Source organism: Eumetopias jubatus, unplaced genomic scaffold (assembly GCF_037043125.1).
Source record: "Eumetopias jubatus isolate StellerSeaLion01/CBP00866 unplaced genomic scaffold, mEumJub1_p1.0 scaffold_1, whole genome shotgun sequence".
NCBI lineage: Eukaryota > Metazoa > Chordata > Mammalia > Carnivora > Otariidae > Eumetopias > Eumetopias jubatus.
Genome location: NW_028274807.1, coordinates 209,533,633 through 209,555,037, shown reverse-complemented (window position 1 = coordinate 209,555,037; position 21,405 = coordinate 209,533,633). Strand labels below are relative to the sequence as shown.

General features: G+C 58.5%; 1 protein-coding gene across 6 annotated transcripts in view; it reads left to right on the top strand.

Annotated features, from left to right (window-relative positions):
* The first annotated feature begins 224 nt into the window (after positions 1-224).
* NFIX (nuclear factor I X) overlaps positions 225-21,405 on the top strand; it is a 93,705-nt gene continuing 72,524 nt past the window's right edge. For all 6 annotated transcript variants that reach the window (XM_028088930.2, XM_028088928.2, XM_028088929.2 and 3 more), the window contains exon 1: positions 225-300. In XM_028088930.2, the coding sequence (XP_027944731.1) occupies positions 274-300 (27 nt within the window). In that variant the 5' untranslated portion in view covers positions 225-273. The remainder of the gene's footprint in view (positions 301-21,405) is intronic.

Below are 21,405 nucleotides of genomic sequence, written 5' to 3'. Positions count from 1 at the left end.
GGCGGCGGCATGGAGTAGACGCGCAGCGGCGGCGGCAGCAGCGGACGCGAGAGGCAGCGGCGAGCGCGGCGGCGGCGGCGGCGGCGGCGGCGGCGGCCCCGGAGCCGGCGGGGCCGAGCCTGCGAGCGGCGAGCGCGGGGCCGCGGGCCGGGCGGGCGCAGCGCGGCGGAGGCCGGAGGAGCCGAGCCGGAGCCGGAGCCCGAGCGCGGCCGCCGCCTGCCGGGCCTCCCCTCGCCGCGGCCGGCCGCCGCGCTCCCGCCCGGGCGCTCAGCTATGTACTCCCCGTACTGCCTCACCCAGGTACCGGCCGCCGCCCCTGGGCGACCGGGGAAGGGAGCGGGCGCAGGAGGCCGGCGGGCGGGCGGGCGGGCGGGCGGCAGGAGGGGGCGCGCGGCGGCCCGGGGGGAGTGAGCCTGCGGGCGGCCGAGGGGTGCAAGCCGTGCTGTGGGCAGTCCTCGCACGCATGCAGGCGTCACGGTGCGCGTGCGACCCTGGTCACCGGGCGGACTTCTGGTGGGGGCTCTGGGGGTGGCCGGCTGCGTGCGTGGCGCTGCCCCCGGAGCGAGGAGCGGGAGTGTGTGTGTGTGTGTGTGTGTGTGTGTGTGTGTGTGCGCGCGCGCGCTCGACTGGGGTGCGGTGGACTCCCGCCGACCGGTGGGCGACTGTAGCGTGCACCCGGGCAGCGTGGCCACTGGCAGCGGTTGCAGGGGTGACAGAGTGGCAGGGGGTGGTCCCGAGGGCGCAGCTCGGGGACTGGGTCCCGCGGCGCTCTATGGGGCTGGCGCAGCTTTTCCCGAGGGTGGCAGCGGCGGGTACGCGTGGCGGCGGCCCCTGCGTGCAGCCGGGGTGCCCGGGGCCGGCCGAGCGGCCCGGGCGTCGCCCCAAAGTCTTTGTTCAGGCCTCACATGGGAGCGGGGCTAAGAAAATGGCGGGGCTCCCAAATTTCGGAGGGTTAGGGGAGGGGAGGGAGGGACGGGCGCGCTGCCAGCCGGGGCCGCGCCTCTCGGCCGACCCTGGACGTCGCAGCCGCGGCCCCCCCCACCGCCCCAAACTTTCCTCGGCGCAAACTTTTTGGCCCCAGCTACCCCGGCTGCGGCGCGGTGGACCAGGCAGGCCGGGGGAATCCCGTCCTGCCGCCCAGAGGCGGGAGGGGCGGGAGGCAGCCGTGGATGTCGCGGACAGTGCTGCGGCCATGCCGTCGGGTCAGCGGCGGGCACCGCAGAGCCGACCTTGGCGCGCTGCGAGAGCAGAGCGCGTCCCGCCTCCAGCGAACTTCCCCGCGCTGCGCTCGGCGGCGGCAAAAGCGCGGGGGATGCCTGCCCCGCCACTCCACCTTCCCTGAGTTGTGGCCCCAGGCTCCGAGAGGGCACAAGAACCGTCCAGAGACCCACAGTAGCCCTGGCAGCACTGCCTGCGGGGCCAGGCTACTGCTGGCAACACGGACTCTGAAGAGGGGACACCTGGGGGCCGCCTAGCCCTGCCTGCCAGCAGGGCCTGTGTGTAAGGAGAGTCTTTAGGCCAGGCCTGGGGTCTTAATTGTCTTCTCTGCCCAATCTGAGCCCTGTCAGCCTTCTGTCAAGTGTGCCCACAGATGGGAGTGGGAGTCCAAGTGAATATGGCTGCTACCAGGTGGCAGTGTGTGGCGAGGGGCAAGAGACTTTGTCGGGGTTGTGTGTCAGCCGCGGCCGCACCACTCTCCTATATCCACAGATGTGAGTGCGTATGTGTGTGTCAATCTTGGGGTCTGCATGTGGCTTCTATGGGTTGGCGGGGGCAGGCCTGCATGGTATGGATGTATGTGTGGCCCAGGGAGCAGGTTTTCCTGTACAAAACTGGGTGTGAGTGTTGGTGAGGGTACACAGGCACGCATATGTATCAGTGTGCATGTAGGTGTAAGTAGGCACTCTGGCCACTGTGGCAGCGTGGGGGGCCACAGACCCCCATCTGTGCCTCTGACTGACCAATCGCTCTATCTTGGGCCGCATGACAACCCTGCCCACCTAGTGGGGTCTGAGCTGTGGTTGCCTTTGGGGCTATGCTTGGCTGGACTATGTGCTGGTGTTTGGGGGGCCTAGTGGGATCAAGACCCCATGCTAGAGTAGCCCCTTGCCCACCAGTTACCCTCCCAGCAGCCTGGCCTGCCTCCTGAGACCTGGGTAGGACTTGTGCTCCTGGGAAAGAAAATGCTAGCCAGTTCACTGGTGATAAGACTAGGAAGGGGCTGGGGTAGCACCCAGACTCAGGGCCATGGCCAAGGCTTGACTCTGTGACACCCCAGAAGGGAGCAAGAGCTCAGCTCCGTGTCACAGGCCTGAGTGTGCCAGGGTGGATGGAGAGGAGAGTGGGCACAGTCTCTCTCTGGGTTGTACCCCTCAGCTCTGTGCAGACGACTGCTGTCAGCTGGTCAGCAGGGTCTGGTCTGCCCCTCCCGACAGTCACATCTCTTGGATCCAGAGTCCCTGTTTTTACAAATCTTTCTGCTTCCATAATTTGCCCTGCCAGTCTCTGTCTTTTTCTCTGCCTCTGTCTCTATATCTGGTTGCTCTGCCCCTTTTCTGTCTTTCTCTCTCTCTCTCTTAGCCTCTGTCCTTCTATATCTTTGACTGTCCCTGTCTCTCCCTGTCTCTGTCTCTGACTGGTTCTGGCACCATCTCTGCTTCCCCCCCTCCCCACGAGTCTCGGACTCTCTCTGTCTCTCTGGCCTCTCTCTTTCTCTCCCCCTTTTCTTTTTTTCAAACCAGAATTGGCTTCGATTTTAAAGTCAATAAATGATTGAGCAGGAACGAGCTTGGAGCAGCGGGGCCCTGGCGGGGAAAGGCACTGTGGGCGAGGGGGAAGGGCGGGGGGTGGGGGGGAAATCTCCTTCTGGAAAAAGCATCGAAATCCAGGGCGGCTGGGCGGGGTGCTTGCTGGCGCTGCTTGAGCCCACTGCAGCCCTAGGCCTGAGTCCTTGGCAGACAGGAGGGGGTGGATGGATGGGACCCCTTCCCCAACAAACAGACACACACCAGAATGAGGACATACATATATACATCACTGCCACCCCCAAAATGGGGACATAAATGACCTGCTCATGCTGATCATCCAGACACATGGCCATGGAGGAACCTACAGACACAGGAAATGGTGGACCTGTGTTCGCTCCCACCCACAACACACACAGATAAACACACACACACACACACACACACACACGCAGCCCCCCCTTGACATGGGACATATATATCGACGTAGGCTCACGGAGACACAGCAATACCTCCCAGATATGCTCTGACTCAAGTGTGTGTTCACCCCTGCGCTTGCGCACACCGACTCAAGGACAGATGGATGGACAGACACACGCTTTTATATAAGACATAATGCTGTTGGCTCACCTGGGTGTTTACGTAGACATGCACACTTGCCGACATTTCCTGCCACACAGCCACATGAGCAGCAGAATATTCACGCTCTCTGCGGCCACACACACAGTCCTTCCGGGGAAGGGGCTATGGGCTGGGGCCTGCCTGAAGCCCCCGCCTCAGCTGTCTCCTTGGGGCACTGTGGCCACCTCTCTGTCCCCATGATGCTGTTGCTCCCCGTCCTAGCACAGTGTAGGGCCCCCTTTTAATGGTGCCTTTTCTCCCTGGCTCTGGCCCTGCCTGCTTCTTGCCCACTTCTGGGATGGGACGTGTGTGCAGGCAGGAGTTGGGATGGGGCAGGCCATGCTGGGGGCTAGGTTGGCCTCCGTTAGATGTTTTGAGGCTGGACCAGGCCACGCTTGGAGCCAAGGGCTCTGCTGGGTTAATTTGAGGAGCAGGATGCTCCCCTCTTGCTGGGTGCTGGAGTCAGGGGTCCTTGCTGAGCCAGGAATGTCTTGTGTGGCCTCAGGAGTCCCAGATGGAGGCTGTGGGTGCAGAGGTCCAGAATTGGGCTTTGTCATTAGACGGCACAGGGTTTGAACTCTGGTTCTGCATCTCCTAATCCTGTGATTTGAACTGCAGATTTTCCTGGTCCATAAAATGCGTAATAATAGCACCTATTGCTCAGGCTGTGATGAGGCTTAGCGCAGTGTCTGGCCTGTAGCATGTGTTCAGGAAATGGAATGACTTGTAGTCATCTTGGTTATCATCATTAGGTCACCCCTAGGCCTTCCCAACTGAGGGAAGAGTACTTCTGGGAGGCAGGATGGAAGGCAGGGTGGAGCACTTCCCAACCATAGAAGTCCGAATAGACTGCCTGGAGGAGGAAGCAAGCAAAGAGTTTGGGAGGAGGGAAGCCAGCTCATGGCCCAGCTACTTTCCCTTGGGTGGAGTCCCATCAGCCAGGCAGAGGACAGCAGGGGTTCAAGGCAAGGAGAGATGATGGTGGGGGAGGGTGGGGGCGGGAGGGGAGAGACAAGCCCTGCACTACCCCGTGGGGACCAGATACCTTTCTGGGGGCCACTGGCTGCCCTGACCCTTTCCCTAGTCTTGACTCTGACCTCAACCAGACCCACTTTGGGGCTGGGCTCTGAGGCCTTGTTCTGGGGCATGCAGGAGTGTGTGTGTGTGTGTGTGTGTGTACATGAGTGTCCATACGTTAGAGGGGCAAAGAGCCTGGAGATGGGGGTGGGTCCTGATGATGGTTTCAGGGATGTCTGTGTGGCTCCAGAGCTGTTTCTGCATTTGCACGTGAGTGGTGTCACCCAGGTCCACCATGGGGCTAGGATGCATATGGGGGATCCTATGTGGGCACCTGGCAGGGTCAGGCAGTCACCATGGGTGTGTGCAGGGGCTGGACACACAGCTGTGGCTGCTGGTGAAACTCCCCTGGTAGTGAGTGTCTGATCGCTGGCTTCCATGTTCAACCTGCTGAGAGCCTGGCCTTTTTGGTCGGCTTGGTCCTTGTTCTCTCTGCTCTTGAAGCGCAAATTTGGGGTCTCTCACTTCCCTCCAGCTGGACCAAGAGAGGCAGAGGACGCACAGACACCTGTGTTTTCCTCCAACAAAGTGCTGAGGATGGGGCTCCTGTTCCCCCCGACACCACCCCCCCGCAGCTGGGGTAGGGGAAAGAAGGGTGTGTATTCATTTTCTTGTCCCCAAAGCCCCAGATGTGGAGGCAGAGGAGCCAGGAGGATGGCTGTGAATGGCTAACTCGGTTCTCCCTGATCCGCATGTGTTCACTGGTGTGTTGGGCTTTAGAGCCACCATTTTGCTGCAGATGGCCATGTGGCTGCGAACGTCTGCATGGGTCCCTCTGCAAGTGTCCCTATGTCTCCATGTGTCCGTTATTGGGTGCTGCCTGCCTGTGTCTCCAAGGGTCATCCCACACTCCACCTCTGTGTATCTGGGAACAGTGGGGTTGCGGGTGTCACTGTGTTTATTGCGGGTGCCCGATGTCGTCTTTGTGTCGTGGTGTCCCCGTGGCATGTCAGTGTGCAACTAAATGTTTTCTCTGGATGTCTGACTGTCGTGGGAAAGGTTGTATCAGTGTGGCTTCCCATGCATGTCCACCTATGTCAGCAAACATGTCGATGCCTGTGTCTCCGGGTATCACCTCCCCCGTGGCATTTTGCGTGCTGGGCTTGTCCCTGTGACCACCAATCTGTATCTCACCACAAGGGCCCCTCTCCTTGGCCCCCTTTGGCTTTTTGGCAGCCTGCGAAATGCCCACTATGGAGGCCAGGCTAGCGGCTGGGAGCAGGCCGGCCTCTCCATGGCTTCCCATGAGGTCGGGCAGCCGTGGTGGCCCTGCTGTGGGCCCCGCCCGTGCCCCTGGCCCGGCATGGACAGAAGCCCGTTGTGTGGCGAGGTGCGGGTGTGTGTTTGGGCCGCCCACAGGCCTCCCTCTGTCTGCCGGGTGCGCATTGATTTTGGCTTCTGCCTATGTCCGTCCTGGCCTGGCCAGCTGGGGTGTCCGGCTGTCTCTGCGGGCCTGAGCCCTCCGCCCCCGCTGCCCCCACAGCCAAGCCTGCCCCGGGTCCCACACCTCCCATGCCACCCGCTGTCCCTCCGAGGCTCTGAGAGCTCAGATTTGGAAACCGGGGGCCCCCCCTTCTTTCTCTCTCTCTCTCTTTCCTCCCTCTCTCCTCCCCTCCTCCCGCTCCCTCTCTCCCTCTCTCTCTCCTCCTGCCAAACGCGTCTTGGCTCCGTCTGAATATCTCTCCTCCTCGATTTTTGGCTCCAGCTCTGGGCGCGTTCACTAAAAGAAGGGCTAGCTCCCCCCTTCCCTGCCCCCCCTCCTCGCTGCCTCCCCCCTCCTGAGGAGCCCCTCTGAGAGCGGGAGTGGCCGTGTGTAGGGGCCTGGGCCCCCCAAGTGGGCTTGGCCAAGGGGGCACAGGCCTGATGGGTGAGGGGCTGCGTGGACGGGGCCTGGCAGCCGGAGGGGGGTAGCAGCCAGGGTGACCGTGCTGCCTGGCTGGCCGGGCGGGCAGGTGGGGAGGGGTCGGGGGCACGGAGCTGGGGTGTCTGGCTTCTGGTGGGGCTGGCAGGCCTCTGTGAGGCGCAGCTGTGCCCAGAACTCGGAGCTGCGTTTGCCACCACTACCGATGTGGCTGCGCCAGCCGGGGAGGGGGAGGCGGGTGGCGGGCACTGCGGCGATCCGTAGCCAATCGGAAGCCAGGGTTGCACTGGGGAGCTTTCCCCCTACTGGGGCCCCACCCTGAGGGGAGCTGGGGGTGGTGGCCAGCAGTGGGCAGGGGGCAGTGCCACCACCACGGCCGAGGACCCTGCCCCCTTGGCTGAAAGCTCAGTGCCAGCCTTCCTGGCACAGATCGGGCAAGGGCGGGGGTCTGTCCCCACCTGAATCTGTGGGAGCCGAGCCGGAGGAAGGGGCAGCTCAGAGGTGCCCCCCACCCCCTTGGCCTGGGGAGGTGGCTCTCAGGCCAGGGCAGTCAGGACCAGAGGGTGGGGGCCAAATCATCCAGGAGATTCCATCCACATATTGGCTTCAGTAGAATCATCTTGGGGGTTTATTCTGGGTCCATCTCACACAAAGTCGTACACCGTCACCGGCACACGCGGGCACAAAGAATCATGCTGTCACACGTAGGCACGGCACACCTTCCTAAATCAGGAGCACACAGACACAGGCGGCCCCACACAAAGCGACTTGCCTTTACACACAAACACCTAGAGATGCCCACCCCACCCGAGCACATCGGCGTGGGCTACCTGTGCGGGGACGTGTACATGGGCACACAAGGTCACACAGTCGCATGCCACGAGCCACACAGCACACACATGACTCGCTGTTGCCAAACACACAGGACTATGGAGTGTCGCGTGGACCCACAGACACTCGGCGAGAAGCACATAGCACATGCACGAATTAACACTGTTAGACACCCAGAAACATACACACGAGCTCGGGTCCACCCCCACCCACCATCAGACACAGGGGAGCACGTGCACATACTCGCACACTCTCAGGCACAGCGATACACACACACTTGGCAATGTCTGGGAACATATTTGGTCATCACACTTGGAGGGGAGTTTGCTACTGGCATCTAGCGAAGGGAAGCCAGGGACGCGGCCCAACACCCTCCAGAGCACAAGACGCCCCCACCACAAACAGTGATCCAGCCCCCGATGTCAGCAGTGCCGAAAGGGAGACACTCAGCCCTAGTCTTGTCAGACACACACACGGGCACAGTGGACACCCATTACACACACGGACAAGACGATGCTGCCAGGGCCGCACACACAGTCTTGCTCATCAGGACCCAGGTGTTGTCACAAATGCAACCCCACCCCCATACATAAGCCCAGGCACAGACGGTGTGGCATTACAGTCCCAAGTTGCCCCAGTACATGTGGACGAGCGTCACACCCACAGAGGCCTTCACACCTGGGTTACACCTGGCCCTGTTGGGAAACGGCATCTGAGCGGTGAGACCTGGCCTCCTTGTGCCTCCCCTCTGCCTGCCTGCCCTCTGGCTGTATTTGCGCAGCCGATTCCACCGCCCTGACCTCTCCTGATGGAATTTGGGACTCTGAATCCCTGGGCTGGTTTGTCACAGCCTGGGGGTGGGGGGGTGGGGGGAGAAGCCTTTGAAGCCACATGCCTACGCTGGCCCAGGACACCCCAGTCCTCTGGCCCAGCGGCCCCACTCTAACTGTCCCGCTTCTGGAAGCCATCAGGACAGTCCGGGATGGAGGCGAGGCTAATTTCTGAAACTCTTGTCCTCCGTGGGGCTGTCTTCTTAATCCTCTGGCCATGGCCTCTTCATTTCTGACTCTGGAGAAAGAAGAGAGGGCTGGCAGAATCGCACAGGGAGAAAGCATTTTATAGGATTATAACGAAATGTCCTAAAAACTATAGTGCTGGCTGAAGTGCTCTCTATGCTTGCTGTGCTGCACCCAGTGCTCAGCGCCTTCCCAGCTTGTCCCCAGAATCCTTCCGTGTGAGGCAGGTGGACAGGGGTTAGCTGTGCCCACGTGTGTGTTACTGTGCGTGGCTGACAGTATAATAAGGCAGGATTTCTTTGGTTCGGCACTGTTGGCATTTGGGACATTTGGACATTATTAGGAGAGCGGGGGCTCTGAGCCAACTTCCCGGGTTTGAATCCTGGCTCTGCTATTCACTAGTTGTGTGACCTTGGACAAATCACTCAACCTCTCTGTGCCTCTAGTTTCCTCTCACAGGGTTATGGTAAGGACCAAAGGAGTTGGCTTATAGAAAGTGTCTTAAAGTAGTGCTTGATATGAAGTAAGTGCTTGATTTTATAGATGAGAAGCTGAAAGAGGACATATCCAGTGCCGGGGTCAAGGGCTATGAGGTGACAGAGCCTGAGCCTCTTCTCTGATTGCCACCACTCTAAATCCTACTGATGGCACAGAATTGCAGCTTATTTTCTGGCCTTTACCAAATTTCAGAGTGGGCCTGTACATTCCCGCACCCCTATGTGAAGCTTGCCCCAGCTGTCAGCCCTTGAGCCCTCCTTACCACCTGGACCTTCAGATCTTCTTTCATTCAGGGCTCAGAGTGAGAGTGGGTGGTCGGCTCACCCACTCTGCACCACCACTGGCCAGGCTTGCCTTCACTACCCCAACAGGGCGTCATGCCTTCTCCCACACCTTGCTGGGCACCCAGCTGGAGCCCGAGTGCTGGGGGTGCCGCTGGGGGCCTGTGCATTCCTTCAACAAATATTTACTCAGCACCTCCCGGGTGCCAGGCCCTGTTCTAGGCCCTGGGGGCTCAGCAGAGAACAAAATCAGCAGAGGTGCCAGCCCCGGTGGGAGGGCAGACAGTGAACCCGATAAACAAGGGAGTGTCCAGCACTTGAGACAGTGATAGGTGCTAGGAGGAACAGAACAGGTAAGGCCCATGGAAGTGCTGGGCAACTGCTGTTTTAGCAGAGGTGGTCTGAGAGGCCTCGTGGTGTGGTGCTGACCTGCCACCCAAAGTAGCTCTGCCACAGCTTGGGTATGGCCTCACAGGCCCTTTTCCCTCTCGGAGGGGGCAGTCCAGAGGTCAAGGGTATGTGGCTTAGCATGGTTGCCCGAACTGTCTGCCCCCAATCCACGGCCTGTTGTTTCTGAAGCCTGACATCATCCATTATCCGTACTTGTGGGTACACCGTATGCTGCCCGCCCAAGACCAGGAGACAAGATGGCCGGCGTTTCTCCTGTATAGAAACTGGGCCTCGATGGGCACCCGGTGTTCTCAGCCCTGCTGCTCTGAGCTGGGGGTGGGGCGGGGGCAGCTGGTGGCCCGGAGTGGCACTTCCACCTGGGCCCCTCGATTTAGCTCCCCCGGGGCGGGTCCGGTTTATTTTTACCCCAGCCCGTCACCTTGGCAGTGCCAGGCTGCGCCATCTTTGTAGGGTCTTGGGGACCTGCCCACGGCTTGAGGGGACCTGGCTTTGTCTGTTGGCCCTCTGATTTCCGCTGGGCCCCCATCTTCCTCCACCCCCAAAGTTCTAGACGTGAGGGCTCTGGGCTGGGGCTGGTGGGGTCAGCGCTGCCGGCTGGCAACCACCGTGCCCAGCCTGGTGGCATTTGGTTTGGCGCCCTGCCTGCCCGCCACCCCCACCCCATGCCCGGGCAGAGCCCAGCGGCTGCTGCTGCCAGTCTCCATTTCAAAGCTTGGGGTGGGGGTGGGGGAGTGCTGGGCGCGGCCCCCGGCCTGTCCTGTGCCACCTGGGGCTTGTTCCCCCATGCCTGCTCCCTGGAAGGCCCCGGACTGCTTTTCTCGCTGCCCCTTTGCAGCCCAGAGCTCAGAGAGGATGCCCGCCTGGCTTCCATCTTCCCTGCTCGTTTCCTCCCTTGCTTGCCTGCTTGCCTGTAATGGCTCACCATTTTTGGCATCTCCTCCTCCTCCCCCTCCCATAGGCACCAACCTCACTTCCAAACCCGCCATTGCTGGCTCTCAGGCCTTCTCTGCTGCCTGGGGCTGGGACCCTGGAAATCAGAGTTTGGGAGCGCTGGGTATGTGGGCACCAGGGGCTTTCTGGGTGTGCATGTGTGTGTGTCTGGAGGGGGACACATGCTCTGAGCCAGCTTGTACAACCTGCTTCAAGGCTGGCAGAGCTGGGCTGCAGAAAGGGGGCAGCACAGAAAGTATAGACCCTTCCATTTCTAACCAGACCCAGGGACCCAGAATCAGCCTCTGGGCCCCCAGGAGACCACGGTGGGCATTCCTGCCAAAGTCTAGGGCCTGGACTGGCAAAAGCAGGGCTTTATCTGTGCGGTGCCCAGATCCTTCCTCCCCGCCCAGGTCCCCCCAGGGCTTCAAGATCCCTGCTTCTCCTCTCTGGAGCTTTGGGGAGGGGAACTAAGCCCCATGTTGGGCACTCGTGCCCCCAGAGGGGCAAGGGACTTCGGAGGAACCGGTTTACTTCCCCCCCGCCCCATCCAAGCCCGCTGCCCGGGCCTCTCTGCCTCTCTCGGCACTAAACAAAGTTTGCTAAGTAACTTCAAATGTTATTTGAGGACGGCCTGGCCTCAGCCCAAGGCGGCCCTGTGGAAACTTGTTTTTCGCTGCCGAGGCTGCAAGTATCAAAGACACACTTTCGGGGGGGGGGTGCTTCGATGCCTCTCCCCGCTCTGTGGCAGGGGCTGGCCCTGAATGGACACACAGACGCACAGAGGCCCGCACCAACCGGGGGACACATACATCATACTGTGGCTTGCACACCAGACGCACGACAGCCATGGACCACAGCCCATACCATAACACACAAAACATACACGTCCTGACGCACCAAGAGGGGGGCGGGGTTCACAGGGTGCTGCCCCCAGCTCACAGAGCCTGGGATTTTTCCAGCTGGTGAGGTTTCTCAAAACCTGAAGTCCTGTGTCCTCAGGTCTCCTAGGCATGAGCTGGTGGCTCCAACAAGCCCCTTTCCCTCTCTCAGCCTCAGTTTCCCCAGCTGTAGATGGAAGATGTGGGCCAGGGTGGCATAAGTGGAGGCCCACACTGATCAGGAGAGTGCCTCGGCTTTTCTCCTCCCTCTGGCAGGGTTGATATGAGGAGTGAGTCCCTAAAATCAGAGTCTGAGCACAGAGCCTGGAGTACAAGCAGTGTCACCCGGCGTTTCTGCCAGTCCTGACCCCCCCCCCAAACCTGATATGTGTCCACCCCGACTGGAAGTCCCAACCTCAAGCAGCTCTGGGTTCTCCAGTCCCAGGCAAGTCTCTGGTCTTCTCACCTTCTCCCTCCATTTTTCTCTGGGCTTTTCTTGAGCTTTCCCCAAATCCCTCCCTTCTCTTGGTCTCCACCATCCCTGTCCAGGCCTGGAGCTCAGGGAAAGTGTGGGAAACAGGCTTGGGGGGGAGTGTCCCTCACCAAAGCCAGCCAGACCCGGGGTCCTCCATACCCTGAGATCCCTGACGACCCTTCTGGGGTCCTTCGAACCCAAGCAAGGAGCTGGGTCGGGGGGACCTGAGTTGACAACAGCACGTGTCGGGGAGGCTTTATCATAGGGTCCCTCTGACCTGGCATCTACCAAGGTTTGCAAGCAAGTGGAGTCCCACTGGGCTCAACAGAAAGGCCAAGGCCTGAGGGGACACTGGACCTACTGCCCACGGTCCCTGAGAGCCTCTCCCTTTTACTGTTAGCCAGAGCCTCACTGAGGTAGGTTTTCGGGAGTCCCCCAGTCCCAGCCCCACACACTGCCTCATCTCCACTCACAGTCGGTACCCGCAACACCCCGCCACCCGCAGTCTGTCGCACAGTGACAGCCTGTCACAGGCACTGCCGCACACCGGCACAATCTGTCGTCCACGCACAGTCTCACACGCAACCTGTCACACACACGCACACACACACAGCGGCACAGTCGCACGCACAGCCAGCCTCACGCGATCACACCAAGCGTCACAGCTTGTCACAGCCATAGACTCCTCACAATAAAAATAACAGCTACCAACTCCAGAGCAATTATGCCTGGGCAGCAGGCGGAGTATGTGCGTGCGTGTGTGTGTGTGTGTGTGTGTGTGTGCGCGCGCGCGTGCGCATGTGTGCACATGACCTCCTGTAACCCTCTCAACATGAGGCAGGTATGAGTAACCTGTTTTACAGATGAGGAAACAGAGGCCACAAGGTCAAGTGCCAAGGTCATGGGGCTGGAAGTGGGGAAGGGAGAAATTAGGCCCCCAGGGGCAAGCAAAGCTTAAACAGGTCACCCTGCTTTTCAACTCACTCCTATTCAGCTGAGACTCCCCCTTCTGGCCCTCCCTGTGGGGAGTTCCCTTCCCATTCCCCAGACGGGCAGAACTGAGGTTCTAAGCAGTCCAGCCAAGAAACAGGGGGAAGGGGCCTCAAACTGTCTGCCCTCTGCTGTGGAAATTTGAGTCCTGCTCTCCACCCCAAATGATATTTGGCTTCTCGTGGTGGCAGGATTCTGTGGGTAGGAGCCTTTTACTGGGGTCAGGGTCTCAGTCCACGGGGCGGGGGTGGGGGTGAAGGAGTGGGGGAGTGGGGAATTGGCAGCTGTAGGCACCAGTGAAGTCCCTCAGCCCAAGAGAGGGCCCAGAGTCTAGGGCTGCCCGGCAGCCCTACTCCCCAAGGCTCTCCGCATTCCAGGGCGATTCTTCCTCCTCCTCTGCTGCCTGCCTTTCCTCACTTTCCCCTTCTTTGTTCCACCCCTGCCGCTCCTCCGGGGCTTCCCCCATTAGAGCTGCCCTGGCCAAAACCAACACGCCTCCAATGACTTCCCGCCGAGGCTGGCTGGGCAGCTGGCCCTGCCCCCTGGCCTGCCCAGGGGTTAGGTTCAGGCTCTGCTGGCCTCGACTGTGGCCCCAGCACATGTGGCCTCTCCTAGGGGGCTTGAAAGCACATGCGCATGGCCCCAGTGCAGCATCCTGGTGCACCCTGGCACCTGCATGCCCGTGTCCGACAACCCAGCAGGGCACGCAGGCAGGCTCTCGAGTGTGCACATAAGCACACTCCCGCACAGAGGCTCAGACAGGGGTCCCAAGCACACCCTTGCCTGGTACCCCTACGGAGGGGGTAATGAGACTGCCAGGGGCACACATGCCCATAAACACGCCCTTGCCCGACATCGGATGGGGTCCCCCTCTCACACACACACACCACGCACACACCACATGCGTGGTCTGGGCACAAGCAGGGGTGTGTGCCCAGACCTGGCTCTGAGCATAGATACTGCCCTGTGGCCACATGGGTGTGCTGGGCTCAGGTGGGTCGGCGAGCCCATAGGAGCTGCTGATGCCCACACACGTGGCTCAAAGCCCACGCAGGTACACACCTCCCCAGCCTGCACACGCGTGTGTTTCACGTGAGCCGCACACCTGCCAGGCTGCCCAGGGCACCTGGCTCCAAAGAGGCATTCAGGTTGTTGGAGGAGGAGACCCGGAATCGGAGGCCTAATTCCCCCCCGCCAGCCAGATTTCTCTTAGAACACGCGCCTCCCCAAATGTCCCTGGGGTGAAGGTGAGTGCCCCATAACTGCCACTCAGTGGCGCCCCTGCATGTGACATATTTATATTGGAAATTTGTACCTTTATATATATTTTACATAGAACCTCCCCCCAATGCTCCACATTTGGACTTGGATTTTACCATCCCCCACTCGGCTTGGTCCCAAACCTGCAAACACTGTTCACCAAGCAGGGACATGGGGCCAGGCGGCAGCAGCCTTCCCCCTTCCTACTGTGGACGCCCCACGTTCTTAAAGGCCGGGCCACACCAACGAATCCTGCAGCACTCCCCGAAACACAATCGCGGGGGTGGGTGCTGGCGGCCAGACGTTGCTTTTTGGTGTGTGTTTGCTGTTGCTGCTTAAATTAATCCTGAGTGACGGCCCACAATTCCTCTCCACAAAGAGGCCATTTAATGCCCCCCTCCTCGGGCGAAACTTCCATTTGCCCCCCTGAGTCCAGCTTGGCAGCTCAGACCCTGCGCTGCCCTCCTGGCCTTCCCCTCAGGTGCATCTGGGGGCGGAGGCAGATTCCCCTAGCGCACCAGGGACCTCAGGGGCGAGTGGGTGGATTTTGGAGGGGTGGGAGGTATCTTAAAATAGAAGCGCATTGCTGAGCAGAGGTGGGGCGGGGGTTGTCTCAGGACTCCCTAGATGGTCCCACTGCCGGACGGTAGCGCTTTGATGCCCCAACCAGGCCGCCTCCCACATCGCCCTGAAGATATCCCGCCACCCCCCCCCCCAAGTCGGTGCATCACGTCGTGTGCCTTTGCAAACCCCGGCAGAAATGTGCTACCGGTGCCATGCACTAGCCCCAGCATATGCCCCTTGCCAGGTGCCCACCGCCTACGAACTCCTTTCATTGTCGCCTCCAAGGTGTTCTTTTCGTGCCTGGCATTCCCGGACCCGCTGCAATTAGCTCACGCCCCGTGTGGGGGAGGGCACAGGTGGGTGAAGGTCGTGGGGAGGCCTTCCCTGGGCTCAGGCAGAGGGAGGGCTGTGTTCTTTCCACGCGGCAGGACACGGGCGCTGACAGTCACATTCACCTGCACCGCACAGCACGGGGTGGAAAGGACAACATACCCCTCGCTGGTGCGGATGACCCTCGCCCTCGGGCACCAGACGGCCGTTGGCCCTGAGCGGGCCGTGCGCAAAGTCGGGCGTGCGCGTGCGCGGAGGCAAAAAGGCGGGAAGCCGTCGTGCAACAAGCGCCTGTGCACACGACGGTTGGGTCACTTGGGCGGAACCGCGCCAGGCGTTGAGCGAGGAGTGAGGACCACTGCCCCCGCGGGCAGGTGAGGGGAAACCGGGAACAGGTGTGAAGGAGCGGAGGCAAAGAATGACGCCTCTGCGGACCCTCAGGCCGGGTCCCTGCGGGGTCCTTGCCTCCCCTCCCCCGCACCGAGCAGGCGGGGCGCCCTTCCACCGGGGCGCGGCCTGACCCCTCGCGGCGACCACCCAAAAGTGACCCCGCGTGGCGTGCAGGGCCTGCCGGGTTCGCGTGCTGGGGCCCTCGCCATTTGCAGCAGCAGAGGCCGCCGCCAGAAGGGGCTCAAATGGCGGCGTTTTGGCCTATAAGCCCGTTGGGTCCCCAGCGCTCCGGGTGGGGCTGTGGGCCGCCTTTGCCTAAGTTCCCTCTTTCGTGCCCATCCGGGTACCCGACAGGGGATAATGCGCGCGAGGGCTGTGGAATGAATGCGATGTTGATAATTCCTGTTATTCTTTAGTCGCGCGGAGGACTTTTGGGGTTAAATGCCCCAGAATCTGCGGGCAACCTTGGGGCACCAATCTGGAGAGGGTCCCTTCTCTGCCCCCCATCGTGTGCGCGTCGCTGCCTCCAGACCCCAGGCCTCCGAAGAGCCTCCCCATTTCTCCCCAAGCCGCCGCCTCTTTTGGGGGAATAAGGGAGGGGAAATTTAGCAGGGGAGATTTTTGTTTGTTTCGAGGGTTGGCTGGGTTTGGGGGCGTTTGGCCTCCAGCAAGCACGGGGAAGAAATGTGACTAAGTGGCAGAAAATGTGCTTTCCCTTCCCCTCTCCCCTGCCTTCAGGCCGCGGGAGTTGCGCAGTCTCCAAGAACCTTTAAAAAAAAATTCCCCCCAGATCCCCTCTCATCGACACTGCCTTTCCTCTCCCGGAGGACTTCTTGAATTTGGGGTGCTAAGCCCCCCTGCCCCATTGCTGCCAGCCATTCTGCAGCACTACCTGGGCCTGCCAGGGGGGAAAGGATAGAAAAGTGGGAAAGGAACGTGTGCCTGGAGTGGGCCCGACTTAACCTGTTGGAGGAGGCTGGTGTCCACATGAAGCCACCCAGCCGCCCCTCCAGAGCTCCAGCAGCACCTCAGCATTCAGTGAAAGCCCCCCGGGGGCCTCCCGCCGGCCCCCTCGGAAACCAGTCATTAACCCGACTTCTTATCGTCCAAATTACTTAAATGCGCTTTGGTGGTGTTAGGTCCTTTTCCTTTTCCATGTGCAGATGACTCAGCCTACTCCAGCTGCGCCTGGGGAGGTGACCCGGGCAGCGGCTGACCCTGCACCCTGAACCCAGAGGTGGCCCATCCCAGCAGCACCTCCCCGGCCCCAGGCTCCCAGACCACACTTGGCTCCCCCCTCCCCTTATATTTCAGGTCATCTTTTCCCTCTTTTTTTTTTTTAATTTTAAAAAAAATTTAAAGGAGTTTTATTACTTTTTTTTTTTTTTTTAAGCGTGAGACAGAGGCTGATGGAAACGGGGTGTTAAAAAAAGAAAGAAAAATACATGCCGGTGGCACTCTGTGGAGCTGGCGAGCCTCGCCTGCCTCACGACTGAGCTTTTTGGTCGCCAGTTCCCTCGTAGAACCGGGCATGGGGCACCTGGGATCTCCGCTGCTGAAAAGGCGCTATAGAAATGCAAGGAATTATTATGATTTTAATAAAATTGTGTCTCATTTAGGAGCGCGCTTCTGCGCTGCCTCTGTCGTCGGAGCCCGGGTTTGCCGCGGTAAAGTCTGTAATCAGAGAAAAATACCAGCTTTGTTGAGGGTTAGAATGTATCATTGGCTAATGTGTGTGGGTTTTTTTTTTTAAATAATGCTAAGCATTGGAATAATTAAAGAGTGAGAAATAACTCGTCTCTTCTCTCCCCTCGTCATTGTCTTATTTAAGGGTGAAAAGCGTGCTTTTAGGCAGAGCTGGTTAGTTTTAATGCGGGCTTTTTTTCTCGCCCGCCTTTCCCTCCGCTCCGGTCTGATTCGCAAATCCCCAAACTGGCACAAGCCGGGAAACTTGCGGCAGCCGTTCTTCTCCCGGAGTTGGAGCCTTGCTTTCCTTTTTCCCCCTCTTTCAGAGACAACCCTCTCCTCTTCCCTCCCCCGCCTCTGGGCCCTGACCCACTGCCTGGTTTGCGCTAGAGCGATTTAAAAAAGAAAGAAAGGAAGAAAGGAGCCGGGCTCTGGTACCCCTGTGCCAGCCGAGGGCGCGTTTCCCAGGCGGCGGGCTGGTGGGAAAGTCAAACCGGGTGGGGGGTGTGGGGTCTCAGAGGCAGAGTCTTGATGCCTACCCTGCACTCTCCCCCCACCCCCGCAAAAAGAATCAAGTATTTCTAAAGATCGCAGGATTAGAGGGCTCAGATCCCTTGTCATATTTTAAATCAAGCTGAACAGTTCTTTCTTCTCCGGCCCCATATGCAATAGGGAGTGAAAATTCGGTCCTTGAGCCCGACTTGGCAGCCCGGTGCCCGTGGCTGGGGAGAGTGCTGCCCACTAGGGCTGGGCCTGGTGTCCAGCCCCAGGACAGTGCTACCACCACCTAGAGGGCCTAGATTTTGAGGCGGGGGAGCAGAGTGCAGGGCCAGTGGTGGGCATGGCCTGGGGAGATGTGGGAATCGAGGAAAGGGCGCTTCATCAGGGCTGCAGAGGTTTGCTTCAGGCTGGTGGGATGCGAAGTGGCTGCCCCGGCCCTTCCCTCAGTTGTGGGGTGGGTGGGCGCAAAAAGAAAAGGGGTTTCTGCAGTGCTTGGGGGAAGTCGCAGCTCCCAGTGAGAAAGGAAAGGGAAAAGTGGGCAAGAAATGGGGATAGGGACTTGTGCCCACAGGCACCGCTTCGAGTTGCAAAGGAGTTAGTTATTTATTTGCTTCAGGTGTTTTTAATTAAATGTGTTTCTCTTTTATTTTCCTTGTTATTTGGTGCTTAGACTTTTCCGCGATCCCTTGCATTTTGTCTTTTTACATAAGCAGAACCCCCCCCCCTTGGAGAGATATTGTGGGAGGTACTTTGCCTTCAGTGCTTTCTCTTTCCTGCTTTTTTTAAAATTTAATTTTAAAATTATAAAGTAAATTTAGTGCGAGTGAAAGTGAGGGGGGAGCCAGCTGGGGCTGGAGCCAGGGAAGGGGGAGGCAGATGCAGCAGGGTTGGGCCTCCCTTCTCGCGGCAGCTCTGCCCCAGGACCCCCTCACTCCTCTCCCTGATAGACTTTTGGGGACGGGAATGAGGGCAGCCTGCCTGGATGGGTATTCATTTACCCTTCAGGAATCCCTGGCTCTGCAGAGACACTTTTTCCCCATTACACGCCACACCCCTGAGACCCCTCAGTCTCTGCCTACGGGCAGGGTTAACCGAGGGTCTCTTACTCCCCTCGGTCACTATGACTGTTTAGCTTTCAGCTCATTGGGCCCTGTTTGTCCACCACACACACGCCCTGCTGGTCTGTTAACCCCGCTGCACAGTTGGTGGCCCTGTTGATGGGATCAGAGCTGGGCAGGCACAGAGAGAGACAGAGACAGAGACAGGGAGGCACGAAACCCCTCTGCAGCCATGAGGATTTGAGGGGCTTCTTTTCACCGCACATTTTTTTGTGGTCACATGAGTAGTGCATGCTGCTCTGTTAACACATGTGTGTACATAGGTGCTCGCATTTGACATTACTGGTGGGGGCAGGAGCTGTTTCTAAGGCATATAAACTATGAGACTGCTATAGCTTAACAGCTAAAGGCCTGTTCAGCAGTGCTGAAAATGTTCTATTTCTTAATCTGGGTGGGGTTACACAGGTGTGTTCACTTTGTGAAAATGTATCGAGTGCCAGACTTAGAAGTGTGCAATCTTCTGTTCTTCTTTTTACACATTTCAGTTAAAAAGTTTATTTAAAAAAAAAAAGAGAAGACCCAGCCTCAAAAGAAAAGGCCTTCCCTAACAAAATAATAATGATAATAAATGATGATTTAAATAAGAATGTCCTCCAGCCTGCTTTGCTTTTAGGTCTCCCGCTAAAGAATGGTGGGAGGGCTTGTAAAAATTAGTGGGCTGATAAAAAAGCTCGCAGGCGTGTGGCCCACGAGGCTTCCAGACCCATCCACGTGTGTACGGAGTGCCAGGAAACTGCCTGCAGACTCAGGTCTAGCTGTAGGATTTTTAACATCTCAGGACCAAAGGATGAAAAGTGGTAAGGAAGAAGTTACTTGCCAATTACATTTTGCTGTCAACATCTGGAAAGCAAAATTGCAGCTGTTATCCCTGCCCCCCCCTTACCACCTCTTGTTTTTTTCTGCACACTTAAATTTTTGTATGCATGCCATCCATATTTCGGTTTTCTGCTCTGTTAAAACATCTTCACGGCTCTGTTCAAATCGAGTTGGGTTTGGGCTTTAAAAAATATATATATATGTATCTCATAGTCTGACAGTATAATTTTTTGAGCAATTTATTTGAACAGGATGGCCATCAATTGATAATCCCTTCCCTTTTCTTTCCCCTTCTCGGCCTTCCCAGGACTGTTTAGGCCAGAAGCTTTCGGGGAGGACGCTCTCGGCTGCCCTCGCCTCTGCTCCTCTGGGCAGGTACTACAGCTTCACCCTCCACGGCCCTTCTGCGGTGTTTTTGTTTTCCCTTCGCCCCCCAAAAATATTTGAACCAAAAAGCCTCTTTTTTTTTTCCTCCACCCACAGCAAACTGAAAGGGCTAGTGAACCGTGATTCAACAGAGCGAGGGCGCCTCTTTTCTTCCTTAGCATTAATTAACTCAAGTTCGTTAGGACGTTGGGTCTGTCGCCCACAGTTTTCTCTTGTGTGTGCTGAATCGGGTCATAGAGGGAGACTTCCCGTGCAAACAGTTTGTGTTGGAGCTGGAGGACACAGAGGGGGAGAGAGGGTGAGAAAGAAAGGGAGCCGTAGAGGGACGGATTGTGGATTGTGGCCGAGGGGTGGTCAGGTCCCGAGCTGCCGGCACCCTGGTGCCAGCCTCCGCAGGGGCTAGACACCAGGGGGATGAGGATTCTCGAGTTTTCTTGGCCATGATCCTGATAATAAATTAGTTGGGGGGAGCAATACATTTTGAGGGATTGAAAAATGTCTACCTTCCAACTCCTCAAATTGTACATTTTGGGGAAGCCGCTTGCCCAGACAGGGCCGGCCCAGCTTCCCTGAGCCCTCAAGCAGTGAAAATCCCAGGCTGTTCCTATCCAGGCCCACCCTGCTCTCTGCCCCCGGCTCTGGGCACTGCCTGTTGCCGCAGCAACTGCAAGAAATAGGCTCTCTGTGGGCCAAGGGTTCGAGGAGTGCAGACCGGTGGAGGAGACCGGGGTTCCGAGAAACTCTCCTCTTGCCCTGGTCCTTCTGCCTTCTGTCCTTTGGCGGGGAGTTGGGGGGCGGTGTAGACCAGGCAGAGCAAGGTGGCGTCACAATGGATCCTGATGGAGCTCTTAAAGAGGGCCTGGGAAGGCCACAAGAGGAGTCTCAGAGGTGCAGGGGAGGGAGAGGAACATCTCCCCTGGGGGATCCCTAAGCCTTTTGTGGGGTCGGGAGTTACAGCTGGCCTCGGGCAAACATTCAACATTTTGCCATTTGCTCCTAGCCTTGTGTGTTGCCCTCTGGGTATTTTTCCAAGGCCCCACACCCACTTCATCTTCACGTGCTGGTTTCCCCTTGCCGGTGCCTTTTGTCAGGTTTTCAGTTCGCACAGAAAGTTGTGAAGCTGGCTTGTGGGGTTCTTCCGTCTTCCGGGGGTCTTGGCCATCAGGGAGTGACACTTTCCAGTCGCACCAGGTGGGTGAGACTCAGGCTCTGCACTGCTCTTGCCCCCTCCAAGCTCGCGGCTGTCCTCTGCCTTGTGCATCCCGCGGAGGACCCCCACATAGCTCTCCAGCTGGAGGACAGGGCTCTGGCTTTCCCGGCTTTTATTTCTATTTGGTGACACAAGGAAGTTTCAAGCTAAATAGTGAATTAAAAGACCAGTGATTGTGTTTTCTAGTCTCTGTAGAGGATGAAAGTAAATTTCCAGATGCACTAGAGAGAATAGATGGTCTTCCCAATACCTATATTCCTACCCTATTTTATTTGGTGCCAGGAGGGTGAGGGGAGATGTGCCTGGAGCAGGGTAGTGTTTGGAGCCAGAACGAGGCTGCCTGTTGGCCCAATCCCAGGCCACCGCTCCCAGTTGGTAGACGGGAGGAGAAAAAGGAGGGAAAGGGAGGAGGTTTTATAGGAGAGGAATGTGCGGCCTTGGTTCTGATGCAGGCGGTGTCCTGGACCCAGCACGGGGGTGTGGGGCAATTGCATTCGGCAAGCGCGAGGACGCTAGAAAAATCGTGT